The sequence below is a fragment of the Trachemys scripta genome, chromosome 2 (assembly GCF_013100865.1).
Source record: "Trachemys scripta elegans isolate TJP31775 chromosome 2, CAS_Tse_1.0, whole genome shotgun sequence".
Classification (NCBI taxonomy): Eukaryota; Metazoa; Chordata; order Testudines; family Emydidae; genus Trachemys; species Trachemys scripta.
In genome coordinates, this window is record NC_048299.1 from 83,465,983 (window position 1) to 83,491,574 (window position 25,592).

Consider the following 25,592-nt stretch of genomic DNA (forward strand, 5'->3'; position numbering starts at 1 on the left):
GGAGGAAGAACTCCCTGGAGCTCCTGTTGCACCTAACTGGGAAATTGAGGGAAGGTGTTCCAGTCTCTGCTCCCTGCTGGCTTCTAGGGAGTGTAGCAGGTGAAGGAAGCTTGGACTACTCAGTCACTACCCTGTCTTTGAGCTTCTCTTTTATTCCTCTCAAGGGGAAGGAGCATTTAAAGTTCATTGTAGGAGGAAGAAGTAATGTCCATAATGAATTATGACAACAGTAGTGGTTGGAGATACAAACTGAGATTGGGTGCCCCTGCAGTGCTAGCACTGTACATACACACTGTCCCTGCCCCAATGATTGTCATCTCAATGGACCAGCCAGGCAAAGGGTGGGAAGGAAAACAGAAGCACAGAGAATTGCCGTAACTAAGGTCACACCGCAGGTCTGTAGCACAGCCAGGAATAGAACTGAAGTCTCTTGCTTCCTACCATGCTGTCTTAGCCACTAGACCATGCTACTCCACTGAGGCTTTAGACTTCCTGCTCACTGTGACCAGGGACTCACACTTTCCTCTTCATTTGCAATTATTTGTGTGCTGCACTCAGGCTTCAGCTAGTGTTTCACAGTCATCCGTCTCCCTTGAGTACAATAAAGAAAGAACTTGGTCCTGTAGGATCTATCTGTGTGTTCTTGAGCTATCGGCTGCAGAAATACATTAAATCATTCAAAGTGAGCTAGGGGAGACATCCTTGTGGGAAATCATTTATCTTAGTATATGACTGTTTAATGGAAATCTTAACAGGGAGAAATGTGCATGTCTATTGAAAAAAAAAAAGAACATATCTCTTTAACAGAAAACTCCCACTGGCTCTACCTGGTTAACTGATGAGCAAAGACAAAGAAAACTGTGATGTATTAAATATAGGTGGGCAGCATAGGGTCGAATGACGCATTGGTATGTAATGCTGGATTTACAGACTGGTAGAAACATAACATCAGAGGTCAAATAGCCTCTTTAATTCTCCCTCTCTCTTCCTCATCTCCATTCTCATTTTCTTCCCTTAGGGCTTGTATCCTCTGTAAATGGATTACCTGGCAGGATGTGCAATCATAGGCATGATATATTATGTTGATGTGTGATAAACACATGTATCTCATAGCAGTGCAGTTTATCACATGCCTCTCCAGTTTATCACATGGCTATCACCTTTACATAAATACACTGCAATCTTTTAGCCAAGAGGAACATAATGTTAATGTTCCAGAGAGAGGATCTTTTTCATTTATAACATTAACACTTGCTGAAAGAGCCTTAAATTGAAGAAATGTTTACTGGTGATATGAGCTGACCCTTTCAGTTATATGAATCTTTGACAGAACAGACATCAAGTTTCAGCCACAGTTATCAAGCCCCACCATTTGAGCTAAAGGATAATGCCTTCACCTATGAATTAAATTGCAGGCTGCATAGTTGCTGGGACCAGCCACTAGAGGGATATACACCTACACAGTGTATATTATATTCACATTCATGTCAGTATCACGAAGCAATCTGATGTTTTCATTTCCAAAAAAATTTCAAAAGCCCAATTTTACACAATGCAATGAAAAAGATAAAACACATTCCATTTCAATGGTTACATCACTATTATTCCAACATATGTTTTTCCCAGCTGTCAACCGCCATACAGCCTGTCTTACAAATTTTACCATGATAGATGCAAAATGAGGAACACCCTAAAGCTATCTATCTCATTTTAAAATTCTTCTGGGAAGTTGATTAGTTTGTTTAAAAACTCTGTGTGAGTCATATATATGATTACAAGAAGTTAGTGTTCTCTAAAGTGATATCGGTTTTAAAAACATGATAATATTACTTGTCTTTTTGTTGACATAAATTATATTAATGTCACAATATGTAAAGCAGTAATTTTCTTTTATGCTACCATGGCTTTCCTAATAGCAGTCCTTCCTAAACATATTCTTTTAATATGTTATGTTTTCAAGATGCACTTGGCAATGTGAAACTTGTCAGATTGAATGTACAGCCATCTCTATTTTTTAATGGCATGTTTAAAGGTTTAGCATGAAAAAACAATTTACCTGTAGCAACAAAATGAGTATCATATGCTGCTCACTTTCAGTATGAATTTTCAAATCATAAACATGCCTTGCAGTTTTCGGTACTTATGTCTCTGGAGAAGAAATTAGGAGTCTTCATTTTGTAAGCTGTCATTTACTATGTTTGTACAACTCCAAGTAATTGGAGTCCAATCTGGTTGGCATCTAGGTGTTATCACAATATTAACACTGAATAAATAATAATGTTTATTTTTTAAAAGCCCTGACAACCCATTTCCCTGACTTTTTCCCACACTGTTAGACTAGGAGTCAGGAACCAGGGTTCAACTCCCAGCTCTATCACAGACGTGCTTTGGACTTTGGGCAAGTCACTTTATCTCTCTATGCCTCATTTTCCCAGTCTGTAATGTTGGAATTATCATACTTATTCGCCTAAGAAAAGCACTTTGAGAGTCTCAGATAACACTGCCATAACAGTGCTAATACCAGAGAGTATTGTTCCCCAATGCAGATGCCTCAAGCCACTTTTTAGAATGCCCCATGCTGTTCCACAGTGTGACGTAAGATAGGAGGGGCACAAAGAAAGGATCCATTCAGGTCAGACAATAAGCTTCATTCTTGAAATTACATCTACCTTAACTCTGGTGATGTAACAGGAAATGTCAATCCTGTCAGGTGGCTGATTCCATAATGCCCTGGAAAACTCCCATAAGCCCACATGTGCTTGCTTACCCACCTGAGGTAGTAACCTGGACACCTGATTGCAGTGTAGCTGTAGTTATGTCGGTCTCAGGATATTAGAGAGACAAGGTGGATGAGGTAATCCATGGTCCAATAAAAGATATTACCTCACCCACCTAGACACCTGATTGTCATTTGTAATATTGTAGAGTACAGAGTTGAGCTCACCATGGATCTCCACATCTCCCCCAGATGGCCACCAGTGCCTGCATATTGTTAAGAGCTGTGGCAAAGCACAACACTACAACGTTGAGTGCTATCTACTGGCACTTTATCTATTAACTCATGATTTACATCTATAGAGAGCTCTCAGCCTCAAGCCAGCTGATAGTACACTTGTATGACGGATTTCTTCTGCAATACATGAGCATCTATTTTTTTCTTATAATGTAGGCCCAAATGACCAGTACAGAATCTCTGGGCCTTCACTTTCAGACAATGCACCCTCTCGCAATCCCCTTCCCTTGGTACCAGCTCTCTCTAGCTCTCTTTGCTACATGCAAGTGTAAAAGTATAATTAGCCAGGCCAAAAAAGAATGTGAAGACCAACTAGTAAAAGACACAAAAACTAACAGCAAAAAATAAAAAATTAAAACATCAGAAGCAGGAAGCCTGCCAGACAACCAGTGCAGCCACTAGATGATCAAGGTGCTAAAGGACCATTCAAGGCAGACAAGGCCATTGCTACTCCTGGGGGAATTCTGCACCAAAAATTAAAAATTCTGCACACAATATTTTAAAATACTGAATATTTTATTAGTCAAAATAACACAATATAATCATGCCAGTGCCAATTATTTTGGTAATTTATTGTCAACATCTATGTCTGTAACAATATAGATAAAAAAGATTCAGGAAATTTTTTTTGACAAATAGATTCCTTACTCGGCATATTAATATAGAACTTTGAATAATAATTCATTTAAACTACAATACAGAAATGTATTTCCCCCACCCCTTATAAGCAGTGCAAAGGCTTGGGGGAGTCAGGGGTAACGGAGGAGCTGAGGGAGAGGTAAGCAATTGCTAGGAAGAAGTGTGGGAGTGAAACTGGACGGTTATTGGGGGAAGTATGAAACAGGTTTTTTTTTTTTTGAGGGGGGGGAAGGGATTGTTAGGGAGTTGGGGAGCCCCACCCATGCAGACCCTGGCTGATCCCTAGCCTCTTTCATTCAGTCAGGCACATCTGCCCCAGTCCCCAGGTGTGCCTACACCTCCATTCAGCCAAGCACATCTGTACATGTTGCCATGTGGCCTTGCACCTCTACTCTCCCCTGTCCCCCATGTGTCCCTTCACCCTCAGTCACAGGCATAGCTCCCCCATCTCCATGTATCTGTGCACCCTCCTCTCCCCATCCTTATGTATCCCTACACCCCCATTCTTCCCATGTGGCCCTGCACCCCTACTCCCATTCAGCCCCTGGCTCAATGCTGTCACCCCACTAGTTCCTGTGCCCCAGTCCCAATCTGTTCCGCCCACTAGCCTTTCTGAACCCCAGCCTGTGTGACCCCAGCCAGCAGCCCTGTGTGCCCAATCTGTTCTCCCCCACTCCCCATAGCCTGTGCCTCCTCACCTGGCCCTGCAGGCAGGGGGCTGTGAGGAAGACAACCTCTCCCTCTCTGCGGCTGGCTGCTCCAGCCCATGAGCCCACTGCCCCTCTCTTCTGACACAACCTGGCGGGCAAAAGGTGTAATTACAGCTTCCCTTTGCCTCCACATCAGAATCAATTATTCTGATGAGGGTGGAATCTGTGGGGGACATTAATGTTGTGCTTGTGCAGTGGTGCAGAATTCCCACAGGAGTACATTGTGGAGAAGCTAAATGAATTTTCTGCATCAGTCTTCACTGCAGAGGAAGTGAGGGAGATTCCCACACCTGAGCCATTCTTTTTACGTGACGAATCTGAGGAACTGTCCCAGGCAGAGGTTTTGGAACAAATTGATAAATTAAGCAGTAATAAGTCTCCAGGACCAGATGGCATTCACCCAAGAATTCTGAAGGAACTCCAGTATGAAATTGCAGAGCTAACTGTGGCATGTAACCTATTGCTTAAATCAGCCTCTGTACCAAATGACTGCAGGATAGCTAATGTAACACCGATTTTTTTAAAACACTCCAGAGAAGATCCTAGCAATTACAGGCTCTTAACTCTAATGTCAGTACCAGGCAAATTGGTTGAAACTATAGTAAAAAACAGAATTATCAGACATATAGATGAACACGATACATTAGAGAAGAGTCAACATGACTTTTGTAAAGGGAAATCATGCCTCACTAACCTATCAGAATTCTTTGAAGGTGTCATCAAGCATGTGGACAAGGGTGATCCAGTTGATATAATGTATCTGGACTTTCAGAAAGTCTTTGACAAGGTTCAACACCAAAGGCTCTTAAACAAAGTAAGTGGTCGTGGGAGAAGAGGGAAGGTCCTCTCATCAATAGATATATGGTTAAAACATAGGAAACAAAGAGTAGGAATAAATGGTCTGTTTTCACCATGGAAAGCGGTAAATAGCAGGGTCCCTCACAAGGATCTGAACTGGGGCCAGTGCTGTTCAATATATTCATAAATGACATGGAAAAGGAGATAAATACTAAGGTGACCCAGTTTGTAGTTGATACTAACGTATTCAAGGTAGTTAAGACCATAGCAGACTGTGAAGAGTTACAAAGGGATTTCATAAAACTGGGTGACCAGGCAACAAAATGGCAATTGAAATTTAATATTGATAAATGCAAAGTAATGCACACTGGAAAACATAATCCCAACTATACATACAAAATGATGGAGTCTAAATTAGCTGTTACTACTCAAGAAAGAGATCTTGGAGGCATCATGGATAGTTCTCTGAAAAATTTGCTCAGTGTGCAGCGGCAGTCAAAAAAGCAAACAAATTGTTATGAACCATTAGGAAAGGGATAGATAATAAGACAGAAAATATCATAATGCCACTATATAAATGCATAGTATGCCCACACCTTGAATACTGAATGCAGTTCTGGTCACCCCATCTCTATAAAGATACACTAGAACAGGAAAAGGTACAGAGAAGGGCAACAAAAATTAGTAGGGGCATGGAACAGCTTCCATATGAGAGATTAAAAGACTAGGACTGTTCAACTTAGAAAAGAGATGACTAAGGGGAGATATGATAGAGGTCTATAAGATCATGAATGGTGAGGGGAAAGTGAATAAGTGTTATTTACCCCTTCACATAACACAAGAATCAGGGGGTCACCCATTCAAATTGATAGGCGGCAGGTTTAAAACAAACATAAGGAAGTAGTCGAGTGATCCATCCTATCGTCCAGTCCCAGCTTCTGGCAGTCAGAGTTTTAGGGACACCCAGAACATGGGGTTGCATCCTACATTCCCTCTAAGATGTGTGCCTGCATGGCCACCAAGAGCTGTGCACTTAATGAGCAGAGCCGCGCAGGTGTTCACACTGCACTCAGGGGTGTGGCCACAAGTTGGCCTGGAAGATGGCAGTGGGGTGAGGTGGGGGCAGTGATGGGGAAGCTTGGGACTGCAGTGGGGCGAGACGCCTCTCCCTCCCACCCCTGGAGCTGCTGTGGCGGGGAGAGACGCTCTCCTCCAGCCCAGGTGCTGCTGCAGGGAGAGAGGGCTGGGGGGAGTAATCTATCCTCACTGCAGATCCAGGGCAGCCTGCACCCCAACCCCTTCATCCCTGGCCCCACCTCAGAGCCCACACCCCCAGCCGAGCCCTCCACAACCTCACACCCCAACCCTCTGCCCCAGCCCTGAGACCCTTCCTGCATCCTGAACCCTTCATCCCCGGCCCCATCCCAGAGCCCTCACCTCCCACACCCTAACCCTCTGCCCCAACCCTGAGACCTCTCCCTCACTCCAAACCCCTCGGCTCCACCCCCGCCAGACATCACCTCCATATTGGTTCACATAACAAAATTCATTCCGCACATTAATGGGAAAAATTAGAGGGAACATTGGTTGCATCTCTGACCATCTTGGTTTATAGCCATTGATGGGTCTATCCTCCAGGAACTTATCTAATCCTTTTTTGAATCGTTATACTTTTGGCCTTCATAATATCCCATGGTAATGAGTGCCACTGTGCATTGTGTGAAGTACTTCCTTTTGTTTGTTTTAAAACTTTGCCACCTCACTGTTTACCCCTTTTTCCAGACATTTACGAATATCTTGAACAGCACTGGTCCCAGTACAGATCCTTGACATTCAAACTCCTTAGCTGGCCTAGAAGATGCCATCCAAGATGTTTAAGGAGCGTCATGGCATGAAACTAAGATCACTATATAATAGTGTGACTGTTAAAAAAAAAATTAGAAATCAGATTCATTCTCCTGCCGTCAGTGGTTTTGTGTGTATAGCTTTATTCAAATTTTCCTCTCATTTCCTGCATCCTTTCTACAGTTCAGCACATTTTTGTTTTACAACCTTCCCACCCCTTTTCCATAAACTTGTGATTTTTGTCTTTCTTGAGGGGTTGTTAAGAGCACTAAAATGTAATAAGTATTGCCTGAGAGAGTTATGAAGATATTTACAATTAAATTTCAATGAAATCCTTACTTGGTTGAATCATTATTCGGACTTATTTACATGATGGAGAGGTTCAGTTTTATTTCTTTTTTAGGACTCCCTCCCAACCCCCAGTTCTGTTGTTCAGGAGTGATGATCCAGATGGGAGGATATTAGGGTTGCTATGGTACATACTCAAAACCACTTTTCCCCAGACACACGTAGAAATAACTGGGAAATAATCACTGGAATGTTACACACACTGAAAACACATTTTTTATTTTACTCAAAGATTCCTTCGCCTCATTTACATCATTGATTTATTTCAAGAAAATAAAGACATCTTGGAAAAAATAAAGAGTTTCTTTGCATTTTCAACCCTTGTGCTTGCCTGTCTTGATGTTCTCCTTTTCTTTTGCTTAGCTGTTACTTCACAAGGGCCACCATTTTAAAAATAGGTGCAAAGTGCACACCAACAATTACTGCATATCTAGTGAGTTTCTATATGTGCAACATGCATGCGTTTTTGCAGGTATACCACTACTTCCGTGTTTGAAAGTTGGCCCACAATGTATCCTACACTCATCAGTACGTAGACATTAGCATATCCTATTAGGTTCTGCTTCCAGTATTGGCCAATATCAGATGATATGGAAGACAAACAATAATAACGCACCTGGCTAGTTCAGTGCCATACATAAAGTGGGTGCAAGCGCGGGTTTTATCTGAGCCCAGCAGGTGATAAGCTTAGGCTCTGAAGTTAATTAAAGTTGTCAACAGCTCAAGCCCTGTATCTACAAATGTTTACGGTCACAAAATTATACCTTTCTTTTAACAATCCAGTAACAGAATTTGCTTGATAATGAGCTGCTGTAATGCATTTCACAGACTGCTGATCCACTCTGTAATTACTAGTCTCTCTAGAAAAACTGTCTTCATTACTGAAACCTTTGAGATTACATATTTTTTGGAAAGTTCTGTGCTGAAATTTTTCCAGAGACATGCCTTCTGAAGGGGCACCGACAATCATATTCTAAGAGGCATCATTGCCTCACAGAGCAATAATAATACGACCATTTTTCATTTAAGGCATGACATTCCTCCAGCAATCAAACCTAGCACCCAATAGATCCTATTCACTACAGCTATCAACAAAGGATTTAGGAAATAGTTTTTAATGGATCCTAAATATTTCTCCTAATCAATATAGTCTGGTTGTATTTTTCCATTGAGAAGATATTCCCACTACTTTACTGCAGAAGCATTTTTATTTCTAAATTAAGCTGCACTGATCTAATTTAGTATTTAGAGATAACCTTAATGCTCCAGATCTTAGTTCTTTACTTACATCACTATTTATCACAATCAGCCCGGATGGCAGCACACAATGTTTTTTTCCTGTTCTGAACCATTTCCCTTTTAATGATTAAAACTAACTTTCTGCACTATCCAAGCAGTTTCTGAAGTGCCAACGCAGGTTTTATTTGCATGTAAATAAAATCTCTGTTTTGTAATGCAAGGCTGGTAGAGTGAACTAGTAGACTGGATTTTACAAGAAATCACCTCTTCCCTTCCCAACAAATAGCATCTGGTTGTGACAATTTTAAAAGCATATTTCAGTAAAATATTGCCAGACTGTGACTTTATTAGGAACACAGGAAACATAACTATATCCAGCTGCTAAGATCAAAGCATTAAATCACAGTCTTAATTAGCCCTCTGTACATACCACTAAAATGCAATGCGGCACTGTTATAAATGAGAGTGATTACTATAAAAAGGCCAGTATTTGATAACAGATACCACACAGTTATTCCTAGTTGAATAGTAGGGAAGCTGTGGTATCGTAGGTAGCATGTTACGGTAAATGTGGACACATACTGATTTTAAATGGCAACCACTTTATCACAGGCATTCACCAGCTATAGAGAAAGCCTTTGACTTCTGTAACTTCTTAATATGCCATCAATATATTATATACATTTCTATTTATGCTATTTCAGGTACAAGAGTATTGATGCTGAAGACCTATAGGAAAATAGTACTTTTCAATGTCAGAATTGAAATATACATGAACTGCTGAAAAACCGAGTCCTTTTGAAGAAGTAGTTTCTGTAATAATTGTCAATTTTACTTATAATTGCTTGTTTTCTCAAGCAAAGTAAATCCATTTTTAAATAAATAAATTAGAATTTTAAAAAATGAATATATGACATTTCAATGCATTGCTATGTACATATGGTTTTAATGGAAATAGCTTCAATTGTCATGCTTGCTTGCAGGAACAAAATGTTCAATGGACATGATTAGTTGTGGCACTGAAATAAGGACACTATTGGAACTAATTTATGCCCCTATCCTGAAAATACGTACATATCTGCTTTGCTTCACTATTGTGAGTAGCCTCCATTGAAATCAATGAAGTGATTGTAGTTTCAAGTTAGGTATGTGTGTGTTTGTATGACCAAGGCCTTAGAATGGGTCTTTCCCAGTGAAAATGAAGACACACATTACATCGGACTGTGCCAGCATCAGACTTTTTAAACATATGTTTCCAAAACTGATAAAATATATGTTGTTAGAAAACCCATACACTTACAGCCTGTACTCCTAATATAGTAAATTAGAAAACATGATATACAGTGTTCGCATGCTGAAGTTTATATCCCAATGTCAGTTGGAATAATGGTACAATTTCATCCTACCTGTAAATTGGTCTTATTATAGGACCAACCGTACCAATACAGATGCCAAATCATTGTGATGGCCCATACTCCTCTGAGAAGCTCATGACACAACCCTGTAGAATTCTACTGCTGGACTTGCATAGGACAGAAACTTGACACCAAAAGAAGTTTCAGGAGAAATCTAGGCAAGAGAATGGAACTCTAGAGGAAGGAGAGAAGGATGTAAATTGGTGGATTCATGCCTTTGAGAAGATCAATTTACAGATAGAATAAAACTTGTCACATTTCCAGGCAGACTGCATCTACCAGTCTGAATTCTGGACACTGGGAAAAGGCAAGCTGTAGACAATTTTTCCTTCTCAGTGGAACCATCAGTCAGACCAGAGTTTGGAGGTGATGCTCCATAAGTCCTTACATTACCTTGCAACCAAAGGCTACCTCAGCAGAGGGGTGGAAAAGCTACCTCAATGTCTGATGAAGGAGTATACCAAGGACCAGCTGGTGGCTTTCAAGATTTCTGATTATGATTCTGTTCTGAGCCACCCATAAAGTAGCTATATATCAAATAGCATTCACATAAGGAAAGATAACCCAGTGGTCAGGGTATTAGCTTAGGTTTTAGGAGAGCTAGTTCAAGTCCCTGTTGTGCTGAAGACTTCCTGTGGGAACTTGTACAAACCAGTTAGGACTAGATTTTTTAAGTTATTTAGGTGCCTAACTCCACTGATTTCAAGTTAGTTAGTTGTTTAGGCACTTTCCTGCTAGGTTCCTATCTGCATCTTTAGTCTCTCTGGGCCTCAGTTCCCCATCTGTAAATACAGATAACAATACTTCCCTACCTCAGAAGATTGTTCTGAGGATAAATACATTAAAGATTGTGAGGTAATGAGATATTACAGTAATGGAGACATGTAAATACAGATAGATGAGAGGACTAGGACCCAAGAAAGGCAATACTATGTTTTTGTTAAGGTGGAAGGGGGAATTGCCCTTTGGGCACAAAGAGAGGAGGAGGTCAGAGGGAAACTTCATTAAAGAAGAATTTAATCAGCGAAGAGAATTGTACTAATGGAGAGAGTTGCGAGCTCACTGAGTCTATGAGTCATGGTAACTGCCACCAAAAGTAAAGTTTGGATTTAGCCTTCAACATCATAGCTTATGAGGTGAGAAAAACGCAATATTAACCACATCAGCTTAAAGGAAAGAAACATACTTTTGCTTGTCGTCCTCTTCAATTTGATAAAGTATCTAGCAAACCCCATTACTAGATTGTTTTTCCTTTTTAGGGAGATGCCATTGATTTCCACAGCATCTGGAATACAGAATCCTTTTTCACCCTTAACTTTTCTTTTTAAAAGGGTCTTCCCTGGATTTTTCCTTTTTAATGTTCAGAATCATAAGAACACTGGTAATTAGTTTTAATATTTATTCTAATGGAATAGTCTGGCAGTATGAGCAGAAGAAGACAAGGAGGAAAGAGAAATTTCACTCTCCTCAGGAGGATGAAGAGGAAAAGTGAGAATGAGATCTCAATGCGGGCTTTAGTCTTCTCTTGCTTTTGGCTATTGTCCTGTGTGGTTTGTTTGATTTGGTTGGTTGGTTGGTTTGGGTTTTTTTGCTTTGCTTTGCTGAGGCAAAGAAACTGGCTCACGATGGTCCAAATCTAAGGGGAAGGTGACTCAATCTCAGGGAACCACAGGAGGGAGATCAGAGAAGATTGCTGAAAGCGGGGGGGAGGAGGTAAAAAAGACAAATGCAAGTGGGGAAAAGCTCCCTCCAATGAACATATCCATACAGAAGAAAATTTGGGATCTATGCACCATAAAGACTGGGTCTGGATTGGAAGGTCTTAGAATAGGAAGGGGAGTGCTTGAGAAGAGATAGTATTAGATGGGGGGAGGGTTGCGAGCCCTCAAGACTGAGGGGCTTTCACAGATTCCCTGCCTTTGCTAGCTTTCTTTGGCTGACTCCTCCATCTTGTTAAATGTCAGCAAGAGCAGGGGATCTTTGGTGGTACTGGGCAAGCAAAACATTCTGACCCCCTGCCTACTCATTGTTTCAGGTTCTTGGATTAGACCACTCTAGGCCTCTGAATCCACAGAACTGGTGAGTGTCGAGCTGCAGAGACTGGGCCCTGGAAACAGGTGAAGAAAAGAAAAGAAGAGAATAGCTAAAAGGGAAGGGAAAGTACAAGGTGAAAGCCCCGAGGAGGAGCACTGAGATGCTTCCTAAACATCTCAATTGAGGAGACGATTGGAATCCATGGCTGAGTGTCTCCTTTTGTCCTGTGCAAGACCAATGGTAAAATTCTTCAGTGCTTCCTTCATAGTGTAGTATATTAGCATTCCCTTCCATAACTGCATAGTCCAGGGCCAGGATTGCGTGCAATGACATTAGGCAGTATAGGTTGTGTTTAGTCAACCTAGGACCTAGAGAGCCAGAGAGAATGACAAAAACCTGTCCTTGTAGCAGCAGAAATAAGAATTCCTTTTACATTAATCACTAGTGCGTCCTGTCTCTTCTGTACCATAAAGCTGTTACACATAATTTCTTAAAGGTGATCAGACAACCCAGTAGTCTGAAATCCAGACTGGCAGATTCACTGCACCTAAAAATGTCACTTCAAGCTTATTCTTACATTAAAATATCAAGTAAATTAAGAGAATCGCAATATCTGATATTGCAAGTTAGAAGCTGTGTTTTCCAATAGTTTCCTGTCAAAGAATTAATAAATTTACAGAGGGAAAATTATTACTTACACACAATTACCACACAAGGCCTCCAGAATACTGGCACTCTTTCGGGCCCTGACTCAAGAAGGCACTTACACACATGCTTAAACCCATCCGTGTTCAGGAAAGCACTTGAACCCGTGCTTTACTTCTTTCCTGAAAAGGGATGCTTTCCTTAATCAGGGCCAAGACACAAATGTACAGAATATCAATTAAATATAATTATTGGCATAGTTTAAAGATCTGAGAGTTCTGATTAGTAGTTGAATTCCACAGCAACCTTTAATTCAGTAAGTATTAAACATAAGCCAGTTCAACTTGATCATAAATATTGAAGGCGCAATTCTTCTCTCCGGCCACTTACCAGATCTCAATTCTGACATTTTATTCTTGCTGCAGAACGCTTTGTTAGAACGGACACATGATGCAACACCTTTCATTTTCCTGGCAGTCCCATCAGTTTAAACTTTCAACTTAAAAAAATATTCTAGTCCTTACGGGTACCAAAATAGCCTTCTGATTATGAAACAATACAACATTGTTTTACTGTATCTATAGACAAAAATACTGAAACAATAGCTCTGAGTGTGCCCCCTTCATATCAATGAGCTATTAAATCAAAGCTAATATTAATAAACATTTTAAATGTCAATATTGTTAACTACCATATGTGAGCTATTGGACAATTTTACCAGAAACAGACAACAGATGTGCTTGTTGATTTTGGTTGGATAACAAATAACTCAGGGATACAAAAGATATATTAGGTCAGACTCATTCCCTGGACCAGATTTTTCCCGACAGAATTTTTTTTTTTTTTTTTTTTTTTACTTTATCCAGTCAGGTTTTAAATAACAAAAACTGAAGATTTTTCCACTTCCCTTGGGAGACTTTCCCATAGAATAATATGAACTATTTTCCTGATTTTAGTTTTTATTTAATTTCATCCCATTATTCATACTTGTAGACTAGCCAAGTAAAACACCAGGGAAGGGGGGCATAAGCCACCAGGAGAAGGTGGCAAGAGGAAGGAGGCCAGCAACAGACACCAGAAGAGTTAAAAGATGATTAAACAGAGGCGGGAGGAGGAGGGAAATTATTATGTTGACAGGAGGAAAACAATCAGAGAAGGGGCTAAGGAGAGCCTAGAAAAGTCCCACAACTTTTTCCCCTCCTGCAGCACATGAGAATACTGGAAGCCACATGAGTGATGTGGAGAAAGTGGATAAGGAAAAGTTATTTACTTATTCCCATAATACAAGAACTAGGGGTCACCATATGAAATTAATAGGCAGCAGGTTTAAAACAAATACAAGGAAGTTCTTCTTCACGCAGCGCACGGTCAACTTGTGGAACTCCTTACCTGAGGAGGTTGTGAAAGCTTGGACTATAACAGCGTTTAAAAGAGAACTGGATAAATTCATGGTGGTTAAGTCCATTAATGGCTATTAGCCAGGATGGGTAAGGAATGGTGTCCCTAGCCTCTGTTTGTCAGAGGATGGAGATGGATGGCAGGGGAGAGATCACTTGATCACTTCCTGTTAGGTCCACTCCCTCTGGGGCACCTGGCATTGGCCACTGTCGGCAGACAGGATACTGGGCTAGATGGACCTTTGGTCTGACCCGGTACGGCCGTTCTTATGTTATGTTCTTATGTAAGCCAGAACCACCAGTGTGGATCTGAGAGGAGAAATCTGGTCTTCAAAAAACACTGAGTAACTATTCTCCACACTCCACCTCATAAAAGAGAGCCAGAGTTCCCACAGAAATTGCTCACCCTCCCGGACTTTGTTTTCCCAAAGAAGGAAAAAAGAGACTCCTCAGCAGCACATAGCAGAATGTTACAACAATCTTACACAGCTGCCATGAAAAATTACCAGCCATGACATCCTTCCCTTCTCTCAAGAACCAATGTAGAAACATAGGAATTGCATACCATAAGAGACCAATGGTCCACTCTACTGCTCTGTTCTGAGAAAGACCAAGGAAGAATGTTTCCTAATACTTAACACCATAAAATAGCTAATTAGCTAACTAATTTTGTGAGTAAGACTGCAAGGATTTTTAGTCCCCCATACATACTTAGGTGTTCACATGATAAGCCAAATCACAGAGGTTTGAGTTGACCTTGTAATATAGAACCCCACTGCTGAAAGAAGAGGGGTTCAAATTTTTCTCTACCTGGATCAACTCACCACTATTATATTGAATACAAGTAGCTTGCATTATATTTAATATAACCTAAAGGATATATTCCTTTATATTTTGTTTACTTATCATTTCTGTCACTAACAGTAACTGGTATAAAGGCTCGGTCTAGAAGTTAAGTGCAGGGTGTGTATGTACATATACATATTACCAAAACAAGGTGCCATAAACACAAAACGTCTGGCAGCTACCATAAAAATAAGTACAGAAAACACTCTGTAATCATTACTGATGTTAACTGCAAAAGCAAACACTTTTAATCTATAAAAGAGAAACAGTTTGTAACATAAAGGCCCAGTTCAGTGTTTAAAAAAAAAAAAAAAAGACATGTGTAGACCTATCCAGTGCCCACTGAAGTCAGTGGGAAGACTCAGTCACTTCAGTGGGAGCTGGACCAGGCCTTGGAATTCCAGAACTTTCCCAGATTCTCATAATCTAAAAAAGGTCAAGCAACAAAAACAACAAGCTATGGGCCCAATTCATTTAGGAAAGGAAAAAACAAAGAGGACTCTATTAACGAGAAGGGGTTTCATGTGTCGTCATCTACAACTCCCTTCCTGCGCTGGCTCCGAAAGTGGCGCTCGATATTTATTGTCACTTCCCTCTGCAGGTTTCTGCTGTTGGTTTTTCCAGCTGTTCTGATCCAGGGGTGCTGAAGAACTTGTTGAGCTGTGTAGCGCTTTTGAGGATCTATCACCAACAGCCTGGTTATCAGATCTTTCGCTGCTATTTCATGCCAAAAAAAATAGGAGAAGGGAAAAAAAGTACAGTGTGATGATGTTGATGGCCTGATGTCCAGTTACAACCAAATAAAACATTATCTCCATTTTCTTACTACTTTTGCTATAACACTATGTATGACTATCACCGAGTCAGTGCAATGACTGGAATCAGAATTTAATGTCACAAGGTTGTTATGCTTATAAAAAGCACACGAGATTTTTTTTTATAAGGGAAAAGGCAACACGCTGCATTTATTGAGAATAAAGCAGTTAGCATATGCTTTTTAGTCACACACACACACACACACACCACGCACACAGTCTCGCCAGTTGATGTTTGTAGTTATTAGTTTAAAGTTTGGATTAATTTAGTGGCCAGTCAGATTGGTTGCGATTTGATGCTTTTGGAGTTGCTGGCAAGACGAACCAAAAGCCCCATGGCAAAGCACTTTGTTATTATAGTTGGGTTTTTGTTGTTGTTGATGTTTATGGATTTTGCTGTGATAGTTTATGACCGGTTACTTTTTAGTGGGTGGCAAAGAGTCCTGTGGCACCTTATAGACTAACAGACATATTGGAGCATGAGCTTTCGTGGGTGAATACCCAATGATGGCGCAAAACACCTTTGGGGGGGGGATTATTTTGTTTGGGTTTGATTTAATTAATTATTTTGTTTTAAGGATGCTAGCCTTTACCTGAGGGTTGTTAATTTGCCCCTTTTTAACTATGAATGCGTGTTGATGAAATGGGGCTTCCCGAAGCTCCCATTGGCTGAGAACGGCGAACCGCGGCCACAGGGAGCAGAGGGGCTCCTTGCCTGCAGACACTCCAAGTAAACAAAACAACAATGTCTTGGATATTCAATTCAATGATTCCATAGAGTTTAAAATCATCAAATTTTGGTGTAGACCCGTTTATAAGCCGACCCCCACTCTTTGATGCGTCACTTTTTTACCAAAAATATTCAGCTTATGAATGTGTATATATGGTAATTGTTTTATAGCAACGTATTGGGAGAGAATTTGAGCATGTGGTTGTAATTTGACAAACATTTTTATTTAGCAACACATACAAAACATTTTAATTAGGCAAATACAGGATAGTACCAATACAATTAATAATGGATGAAGCATGATTGATAATATACCTTTGAAAGTGGGAGACCAGTCTGTAAAAACATTATACCAATGATATGCAGTAAGGTTTTTTTTTTAGAATTAGCAATTTTAATTATATTTTTATTTGCATGTGTTATTTGGAGAATTTGCTTTTTTATATTTTTTGAGTTTATTGTAAAAACTGAGTGACTTTTGCTTTTAGAAGCAAATGATTAGCTAATTTTTGCCAATTCAAACCGAGGGAAATGGAGAAGTTAGCTAAGGGGGCGATTACGGTACTTCGGGCTTTTTTTTTAGCTTAGGAAGGTAATAAGTGTGATTATTAATGTATAAAATGTCTGCATTGCATTTATACTTATTTACTGGTGGCTAGCTAATGCTGTTATTTTTTTAAATATTGTTTTTTAGGATACAACACATACACATGGATTATTATATACAACACGGGTTATATTTTATAGTTTATTTTAGATGCATGTGCCTAGCAATATATTTTTACTGCATGGTTTTGTGGTGGCAGGCAGGGAGAGGCATACCCATTTGCGAGGGTTTTATTTTGTACACTGATTTATAATGTGAGGTAACCAGAAAGATTTTATGGTCAATTTTGGTAGTGGTCTGGTTTTGATTTAATTAATTATTTTGTGTTTTAAGGATGCTAGCCTTCACCTCAGGGTCGTTAATCTGCCCCTTCTCAACCATGGATGTGAGTTGATGGTTCTCTGGCGTCTTTGAATTTTTTCAGTTTTTTTACTTCTCCTCCCTTGGCCATCTGCTTCAACAATGGCCTTCACACCTTATCTTTTCCTGATGCATACATTCCTCATTCATACAAACCATTCTTTGCAGACACCTTCAAAAGATAACAAATAGCAGTGTTTACGTTGAATGAGAAAGACGTAAATTAGACCTTACTAAATTTTGTAACTATTTTTTTGCACATTGGGGCCTGGGCCTCCAAAATTCCTCTAATTTAATTAACATAAACACAGATAAAAATTCTATTACTTGCATTTTTAAAAAAATGGCTAATACTAGTATTCACTATTCTATTTATTTATTTTATTACCTTAATTCTTACTATAAAACATACACTATATATAGCCAAAACATAACCAATTATATAGCACAGAACCCATAGTACAACAAGGTGACATATCCCTAATGTGTCTTTTGGCATCATCATTGTCCCCCATGAGAAGCCAGGAGGGCAGAGACAAAGGGCAAATTTCCAAGATAGAGGATTTAATCTGTAAGGCACCAGAGGAGGAGAAGCGGATTGAGGGAGTTTTTGGCTGCCGGGTTTGGTTACTTGGTGCCAGGCCTGTGGAAGAACAAAGTTCTATGAGCATGCTTAAGACTAAAGGTACTGCTGAACAAGGGTTTTCAAAAGAGATACCGCAGACAGATAAAGTACTAAACTGGATGAGGTATCCCATTGACTTCTATGGGGCCATGGTGTCTCCCTTGGACATTATCCTTGTGTGTCTTTTTGCACAGACCTTCACACTCTAACATCACCAAATGTACTGCTTTGATGCCTTAATTGTAGACACATTTATAGCCAGGCTGCAGAAAAAAACCTTGCTCTTCAGAAAGGGAATTATATCCAATTTAAATGTATCAGATCTGATTTTTATACACACTGCTGTTGATATGAACTGAGGACTAAAGTCATGTTTTAAAAAATACTGCGACGGTATGTAAGATCCTGAGGTAGGTTATAAGTAATGAATCTTACCACCCGAAATACTGTCCCAGTATGGTGAAAGGAATTCATAGTGACCCAGCTGTATGATTTGAAACAGTTCTTCCTGATCTCGCTCCTGACTTCGGAAAGGAGGGAAGCCACACAGCAGAATATAGAGTATCACACCAGTAGCCCACATGTCTACTTCCAGTCCATAGCCTAGGGAAAAAGAAACGAAAATACCATTTTTCATACCACAGGTTAAATGCCTCTTACCAAAAATACCTTTTAGAGATGAAACTCAGACTTGCAAGGAACTGCCAGTTTCATATTACTTTATTCTTTAAGAAACACCATAGATCCACAGCTATCCTATCATTTTATAATAATAGTCCTTCCATAGCATCTTTCCTCTTCAAACATTGTCAGCGTCACAACACCAGTGTCTATTGTAGCTTAATTGAAAAAATGCAGCATACATTTAAAAAATACCCTTGTAAACCAGTTCTTTTTAGGTTCACATTCCCTTCCACAAGCAGTAAACAGATCCCGAGTTTCCTTTGTAATTCTGTATGATTACAGATGGGTGAGTCTGCTCTACAAACAAGAGCCACAAGCAGCACACACATGCCCTGAGCCAAATTGAATCCCAAACCTTTTCCAGGTTTGAATATATTTGGATAAGAAACTCTTCAAATCTTCCTTCTCTCTCTTGATCTTCCAGTATTTTGGGTTGTTGCTTAGTGTGACCATTCAGGTTTACTGCCTTCTCTTGCACTGATGGGACTATAAGGTTGTAGGGGCTTCGACCATGAGGTAGAAGAAAACAGGAATCTTCAGTGAGTAACACCAAAACAATCCTCCTTTCTTTACACAGTTTTAACAAACATAATCTATGCTAGTTTGATTCTTGTCATCTGAGAAGAATATACATTTTAGTATTAATACATTAATAATAGGAAGGTTAGTGAGGTTTCTTTAGTGACAAGCAATGCACAGAAATATTTTATGAACAGAAAAGGCAGAGTAATTGATTTAAAAAAAAAAATATTATATTCACCCTTCTCAGCAAGTATTTCAGGGGCAACATATGTTGGTGTTCCACACACAGTAAATATGGGTTTTGTAACTTTCTTTGCAAGGCCAAAATCTGCTAGTTTCAACATAGTAGATTTATCTGCATTATGCTGAACCTGTACCAAAACCAAAAACAAAACAAAACAAAAAACACAAATCAGATCTTTAATCCAATGGCGTTTGAGAAGCAAATGAACAGATTAAATTCAGGATGGGGATAAACAGAGAGGATAAAATCTTTAGCCCAAAGTAACAAATTCAAGTTAGCCAAAGTGAAGTAAAATCAACATACCAATAAACAAGAGCAGTCTCTACATTCAGAAAGTCAAAAAGACATGAATATTTTCAGAAGGAAAGGCTATAAATGAAAAAGAAAACTCACTCTTCTATAAACTGTCTTATTCAGCAATTTCCAAGGAAAAAACAGGTGGTGTGGCGGGTATGAATAAAGAAGAAATTGTTCTTGTTTCAGACACAGATTTCAATGTTAATTTACCCACCATGACCACCTTTGGAAACTAAATGCTTCACAAAGAAAAAGGCTGTGGGGTTCTTTCACACTAGTAGGGTGACCAGATAGCAAGTGTGAAAAATTGAGACAGGTGTGGCGGGTAATAGGAGCCTATATAAGAAAAAGACCCAAAAATCAGGACTGTCTCTATAAAATCGGGACATCTGGTCACCCTACACACTAAGTAACATTTCTGGTCACATCAATGTTGCACAGGTATTTCAGATAAGATATCAACTTTGTAGTAGCACTGCAAACTGATTCCCCTCAACTTGATTCATTTATATGGTACTATTAAGGATTTTCAAAACCTGAAAATTTGCACATTATTCTGCCCAAATCTGTACTCTACATCCTGTTATGGAAATGGATATTGGTGGGGTTGAACATAGGAATAATATAGAAAGGATAGGAGGGAGGGACCCTGACTCTGGAGCATTCTTCTCATCACTATACATCATTGGCAGATTACATCTCTGATATCCCTCTGGAAAATATTCAAAATGTACCTTCCATCCTAGTTTTGTTAGTACAGATATTTAATATTAATTTTTTTAAAACCATAATTAATGAAACATGACATTTGAGAAACCAAAGTACTAGAAAGTCCAGCAATGCAGAAATGCTATTGAGTATATTAATATTCTTAATATTAGTACAGTACTTAGTATTCATACTAAATTTTAAAAAGAAAACTAATCATGTCTTTGCTTTGAAAGAGAAAGTGTTAGCCTCTATCAAAATAGGAAACAAAGAAATGTGGCTAACTTTCCTGCAAGAAATCCAGCAAAATCCAGAGAAATCTGGACTTCTCAGGTTTTGAAGGGATAAGTTAGAATGTGAGATGCCAAGCACACCCCACATTCTGTAATCACAACTTGAGATGGCCAAAAATTCAAGATGGTCCTTGTAACAAAACAACTGAGGGCATAGATGGGATGAGGTCTGCTATCCCATATGCACTACCCAGTCAAAGTACATTTGTATTCATTGCAAAAATTATAAACATAGCAATGCTCTCGAATCCATTAAGCCAAAAAAAAATTTTTTTAAAGACATTTTCAATTAAAAAAAGAAAATAAGGTATGTATTAATAATATAGTTAATAAAAAAATCCATACCACTTTTTAGTAATGCACACCCAAACCTGCTGGGCTTTTTTTAAGAATTAGTCAACTCCCCTGATGACATTTTGTATTCTAATTTCTCAGCAGCACAGCTGACAAAATGCAAAAAACATTATTATTTATACAAAGATAACCAACCACAGTTTTCTAGAGCATTGTCTATACATAGAGCAGTGGTGGGCAACCTGCGGCCTGCATCCACTGGCGGGCCGCCAGACCATTTGTTTACATTTGCGCAGCTGCCCGCAGCTCCCAGTGGCCGCGGTTCACCGTTCCCAGCCAATAGGAGCTACAGGAAGTGGCACGAGCCTGGCTGTCACTTCCCGCAGCTCCCATTGGCCAGGAACAGCAAACCGCAGCCACTGGGAGCTGCGGGCAGCTGCACAGATGTAAACGAACAGTCTGGCAACCCAGCAGTGGATTACCCCGATGGGCCACATGCCGCCCACGAGCCAGAGGTTGCCCACCACTGACAGAGGGAAACTCAGTCAAGGTTACCTTGTAGAGCTCACACTCTAAGAAAACAAGCAACAAATCAAGAAGGATACAAGGATATAATCGAAATACATAAAGTCTTTATGTACAATGTGTATGTATGTGCTTCCTGTATGTAGATGTCTATGTATACCTACGTTCATATACACGGAACGTTTTTCAAATATTTAAAAATGCATATCAAATATACCCAACGGCCACTTAAACCCTGCAAATTATCTTATTAAAATAAAAGTGAAATTCTCACATCCTCATTTACAAACTTGGGGACATTGGCCCCAGTCCTGCAATGAGTTCCATGCAGGCAGACTGCTGCTCCTGTGCAGAACCCCAGTCAACTCAATGAGGAGTGTGTGGGTACCAGCATCCACCCATGCTGAATGGGATATTGTATTTTCTCTTTTATCAACCAATCTTCAACTCTACTCTCTCATTCTAACACAAGGTGGCGATGGTGCACCACCTGTTATTTCAGAACACCAACGATTTGTTTTCCTTTCACATAGTAGCGAAATAGGTAGGAATACTAAACATCTTTGATATATTTTATGGCTATGTAAAAAACACACCTTTCAAAGAAAGTGCTGTAAATTGTTGGGATGCTTGGAGGCCCCAACCACATAGTGATCTGCTAGCTCATTGTGCCTGGAAACAATTAAAAAGCCAGCCCAGGTGGGGTGGCTATCATTGCTCCACACAGTCCTTTTATCCCTGTCCTTATCATCTCTCTCTCTCTACTATAGAGCCTTTCATCAGGCATCAGAAAAGCAAGTAGACTTCCCCTACACAAACGTTTATACACTCTGGTAGAATAAATTACTTGTCAATCTCTTTTTCCTTCTGAGATCAAAGTATATAATCTCAGTGATGTGACCGATATCCATGGCTCCACAGCCTACTGAGATGAAAACTGACTGCCTCTCCCAAGCCTACAGTGTATGTTCCATGGGACAGAGTACAATCTTGTCAACAAAACATGGTGGTTAGTGCTGCCACCATCATAGTTAGTGTTTTCTAATGCATCCATCACTGTGCACCCATAGGATTTCTATTACCAAGCCACTATTTGACTTGGAAGGAAGGGCCATTGCAGCAGTGGATCCTTTTTTCCCCTCTCCATTATCCTGACCACGGCTACTCCTGCTCCTTTTCTCTGGCCATGTCTACACTATGAAGCTGGGCCATGTTTAACAGGAGGTGTCAAATCCTGCTTCTCCTACACCCCTTCAACTGACATTAAACAGGTGTCTTGTTTTTGTGGGACAGAGTCAACCACACTCAACATCTGTGGTAGCAAAGTTTGCTTGCTCAACAGCAAAGTTTAGCTCCGCTGACTGAGTTAGTTGCCCGGAGGGAGACCGAGCAGCTGCATTCACCTGTTGTTCAGCATATTTTGTTTCTGTAGTGCAGCCACAGCCCTTATGCCTCCCAGTTCTGCTGCACTGAGTGTGGAAGGAGCTGGCAGACAGAGGAGTAAAAAACAAAAACAATGAGAGCAAATGACTGCTGCAAAAGTTGCCACTGATAGGTGGAGGGCAACACTACATGCGGGGAAAAATAGTTTTTCTCTCATCATAGAAGATTACAGTTGGAAGAGACCTCAGGAGGTCATCTAGTCCAACCCCCTGCTGAAAACAGGACCAACCCCAACTAAATCATCCCAGCCAGGACTTTGTCAAGCCAGACCTTAAAAACCTCTAAGGAAGGAGATTCCACCACCTCCTTCGGTAACCCATTCCAGTGCTTCACCACCCTCCTAGTGAAATAGTTTTTCCTAATATCCAACCTAGACCTCCCGCACTTCAACTTGAGACCATTGCTCCTTGTTCTGTCATCTGCCACCGAGAACAGCCTAGCTCCATCCTCTTTGGAACCCCCCTTCAGATCATTGAAGGCTGCTCTCAAATCCTCCCTCACTCTTTTCTTCTGCAGACTAAATAACCCCAGTTCCCTCAGCTTCTCCTCCTAAGTCATGTGCCCCAGCCCCCTAATTATTTTCGTTGCCCTCCACTGGATTCTCTCCAATTTGTGCACATCCTTTCTGTAGTGGGGGGCCCAAAACTAGACGCCATACTCCAGATGTGGCCTCACTAGTGCCAAATAGAGGGGAATAATCACTTCCCTCCTTCTGCTGGCAATGCTCCTACTAATGCAGCCCAATATGCTGTTAGCCTTCTTGGCAACAAGGGCACACTGCTGACTCATATCCAGCTGCTCGTCCACTGTAATCCCCAGGTCCTTTTCTGCAGAACTGCTGCTTAGCCAGTCGGTCTCCAGCCTGTAGCGGTACATGGGATCCTTCCGTCCTAAGTGCAGAACTCTGCACTTGTTCTTTTTGAACCTCATTAGATTTCTTTTGGCCCAATCCTCCAATTTGTCTACGCCACTCTGGACCCTATCCCTACCCTCCAGCATATCTACCTCTCCCCCAAGCTTAGTGTCATCCGCAAACTTGCTGAGGGTGCAATCCATCCCATCATCCAGATCATTAATGAAGATTTTGAACAAAACCGGCCCCAGGACCGACCCTGGGACACTCCGCTTGATACCGGCTGCCAACCAGACATCGAGCCGTTGATCACTACCCATTGAGCCCAACAATCTAGCCAGTTTTCTATCCACCTTATAGTCCATTCATCCAATCCATACTAATTTAACTTGCTGGCAAGAATACTGTGGGAGACCGTATCAAAAGCTTTGCTAAAGTATATTATGGTATATCACGTCCACTGCTTTCCCCATATCCACAGAGCAGGTTATCTCATCGTAGAAGGCAATCAGATTGGTCAGGCATGACTTGCCCTTGGTGAATCCATGTTGACTCTTCCTGATCACCTTCCTCTCCTCCAAGTGCTTCAAAATGGATTAGTTGAGGACCTGCTCCATGATTTTTCCGGGGACTGAGATGAGGCTGATCGGTCTGTAGTTCCCCAGATTTTCCTTCTTCCCTTTTTTAAAGATGGGCACAAGTTTTCAAAGTTAATGGCCAATGGCTCTGCAATCACATCAGCCAAGTCCCTCAGCACCCTCGGATGCATTGTATCTGGCCCCATGGACTTGTGCATGTCCAGCTTTTCTAAATAGTCCTTTACCTGTTCTTTCACCACTGATGGCTGCTCACCTTCTCCCCATACTGTGCTGCCCAATGCAGCAGTCTGGAAGCTGACCTTGTCTGTGAAGACGGAGGCAAAAAAGCATTGAGTACTTCAGCTTTTTTCACATCATCTGTCACTAGGTTGCCTCCCCCATTCAGTAAGGGTCCCACACTTTCCCTGACCTTCTTCTTCTTGCTAACATATCTGCAGAAACCCTTCCTTTTAACCTTTACATCCCTTGCTAGCTGCAAGGGTCCAGGGTCCATATTCTGCTGCCCTCCTTTCTTCCTTTTCTCAGGATCCTGAACTTGACCATCTCATGGTCACTGCTGCCCAGGTTGCCACCCACTTCTACTTCCCCTACCAATTATTCCCTCTTTGTGAGCAGCAGGTCAAGAGGAACACGGTCCCTAGATGGTTCCTCCAGCACTTGCACCAGGAAGTTGTTCCCAACACTCTCCAAAAACTTCCTGGATTGTCTGTGCACTGCTGTATTGCTCTCCCAGCAGATGTCAAGGTGATTGAAGTCCCCCATGAGAACCAGGGCCTCTGATCTGGAAACTTCTGTTAGTGGTCCGAAGAAAGCCTCATCTAGAGAGAAGAAAGCTCCCTGGTCTGGTGGTCTATAGCAGACGCCCACCACGGCATCACCCTTGTTGCTCTCACCTCTAAACTTAACCCAAAGACTGTCAACAGGTTTTTCTCCAGCTTCAGACTGGTGCTCTGAGCAATCATACTGCTCTCTTACATACACTGCAACTCCTCCACCTTTTCTCCCCCTTCTGTCCTTCTTGAATAGTTTATACCCATCCATGACAGTGCTCCAGTCATGTGAGT

At 40.8% G+C, this 25,592-nt stretch overlaps 1 protein-coding gene across 1 annotated transcript in view; it reads right to left on the reverse strand.

Moving 5' to 3' along the window:
- Positions 1-15,257: 15,257 nt before the first annotated feature.
- DCLK3 (doublecortin like kinase 3) overlaps positions 15,258-25,592 on the reverse strand; it is a 47,389-nt gene continuing 37,054 nt past the window's right edge. Inside the window, exons 3-5 of the mRNA XM_034761081.1 lie at positions 19,511-19,643; positions 18,502-18,669; positions 15,258-15,646 (exon numbers count right to left, since the gene is read on the reverse strand). Of these exons, the coding sequence (XP_034616972.1) occupies positions 15,450-15,646; positions 18,502-18,669; positions 19,511-19,643 (498 nt within the window). The 3' untranslated portion in view covers positions 15,258-15,449. The remainder of the gene's footprint in view (positions 15,647-18,501; positions 18,670-19,510; positions 19,644-25,592) is intronic.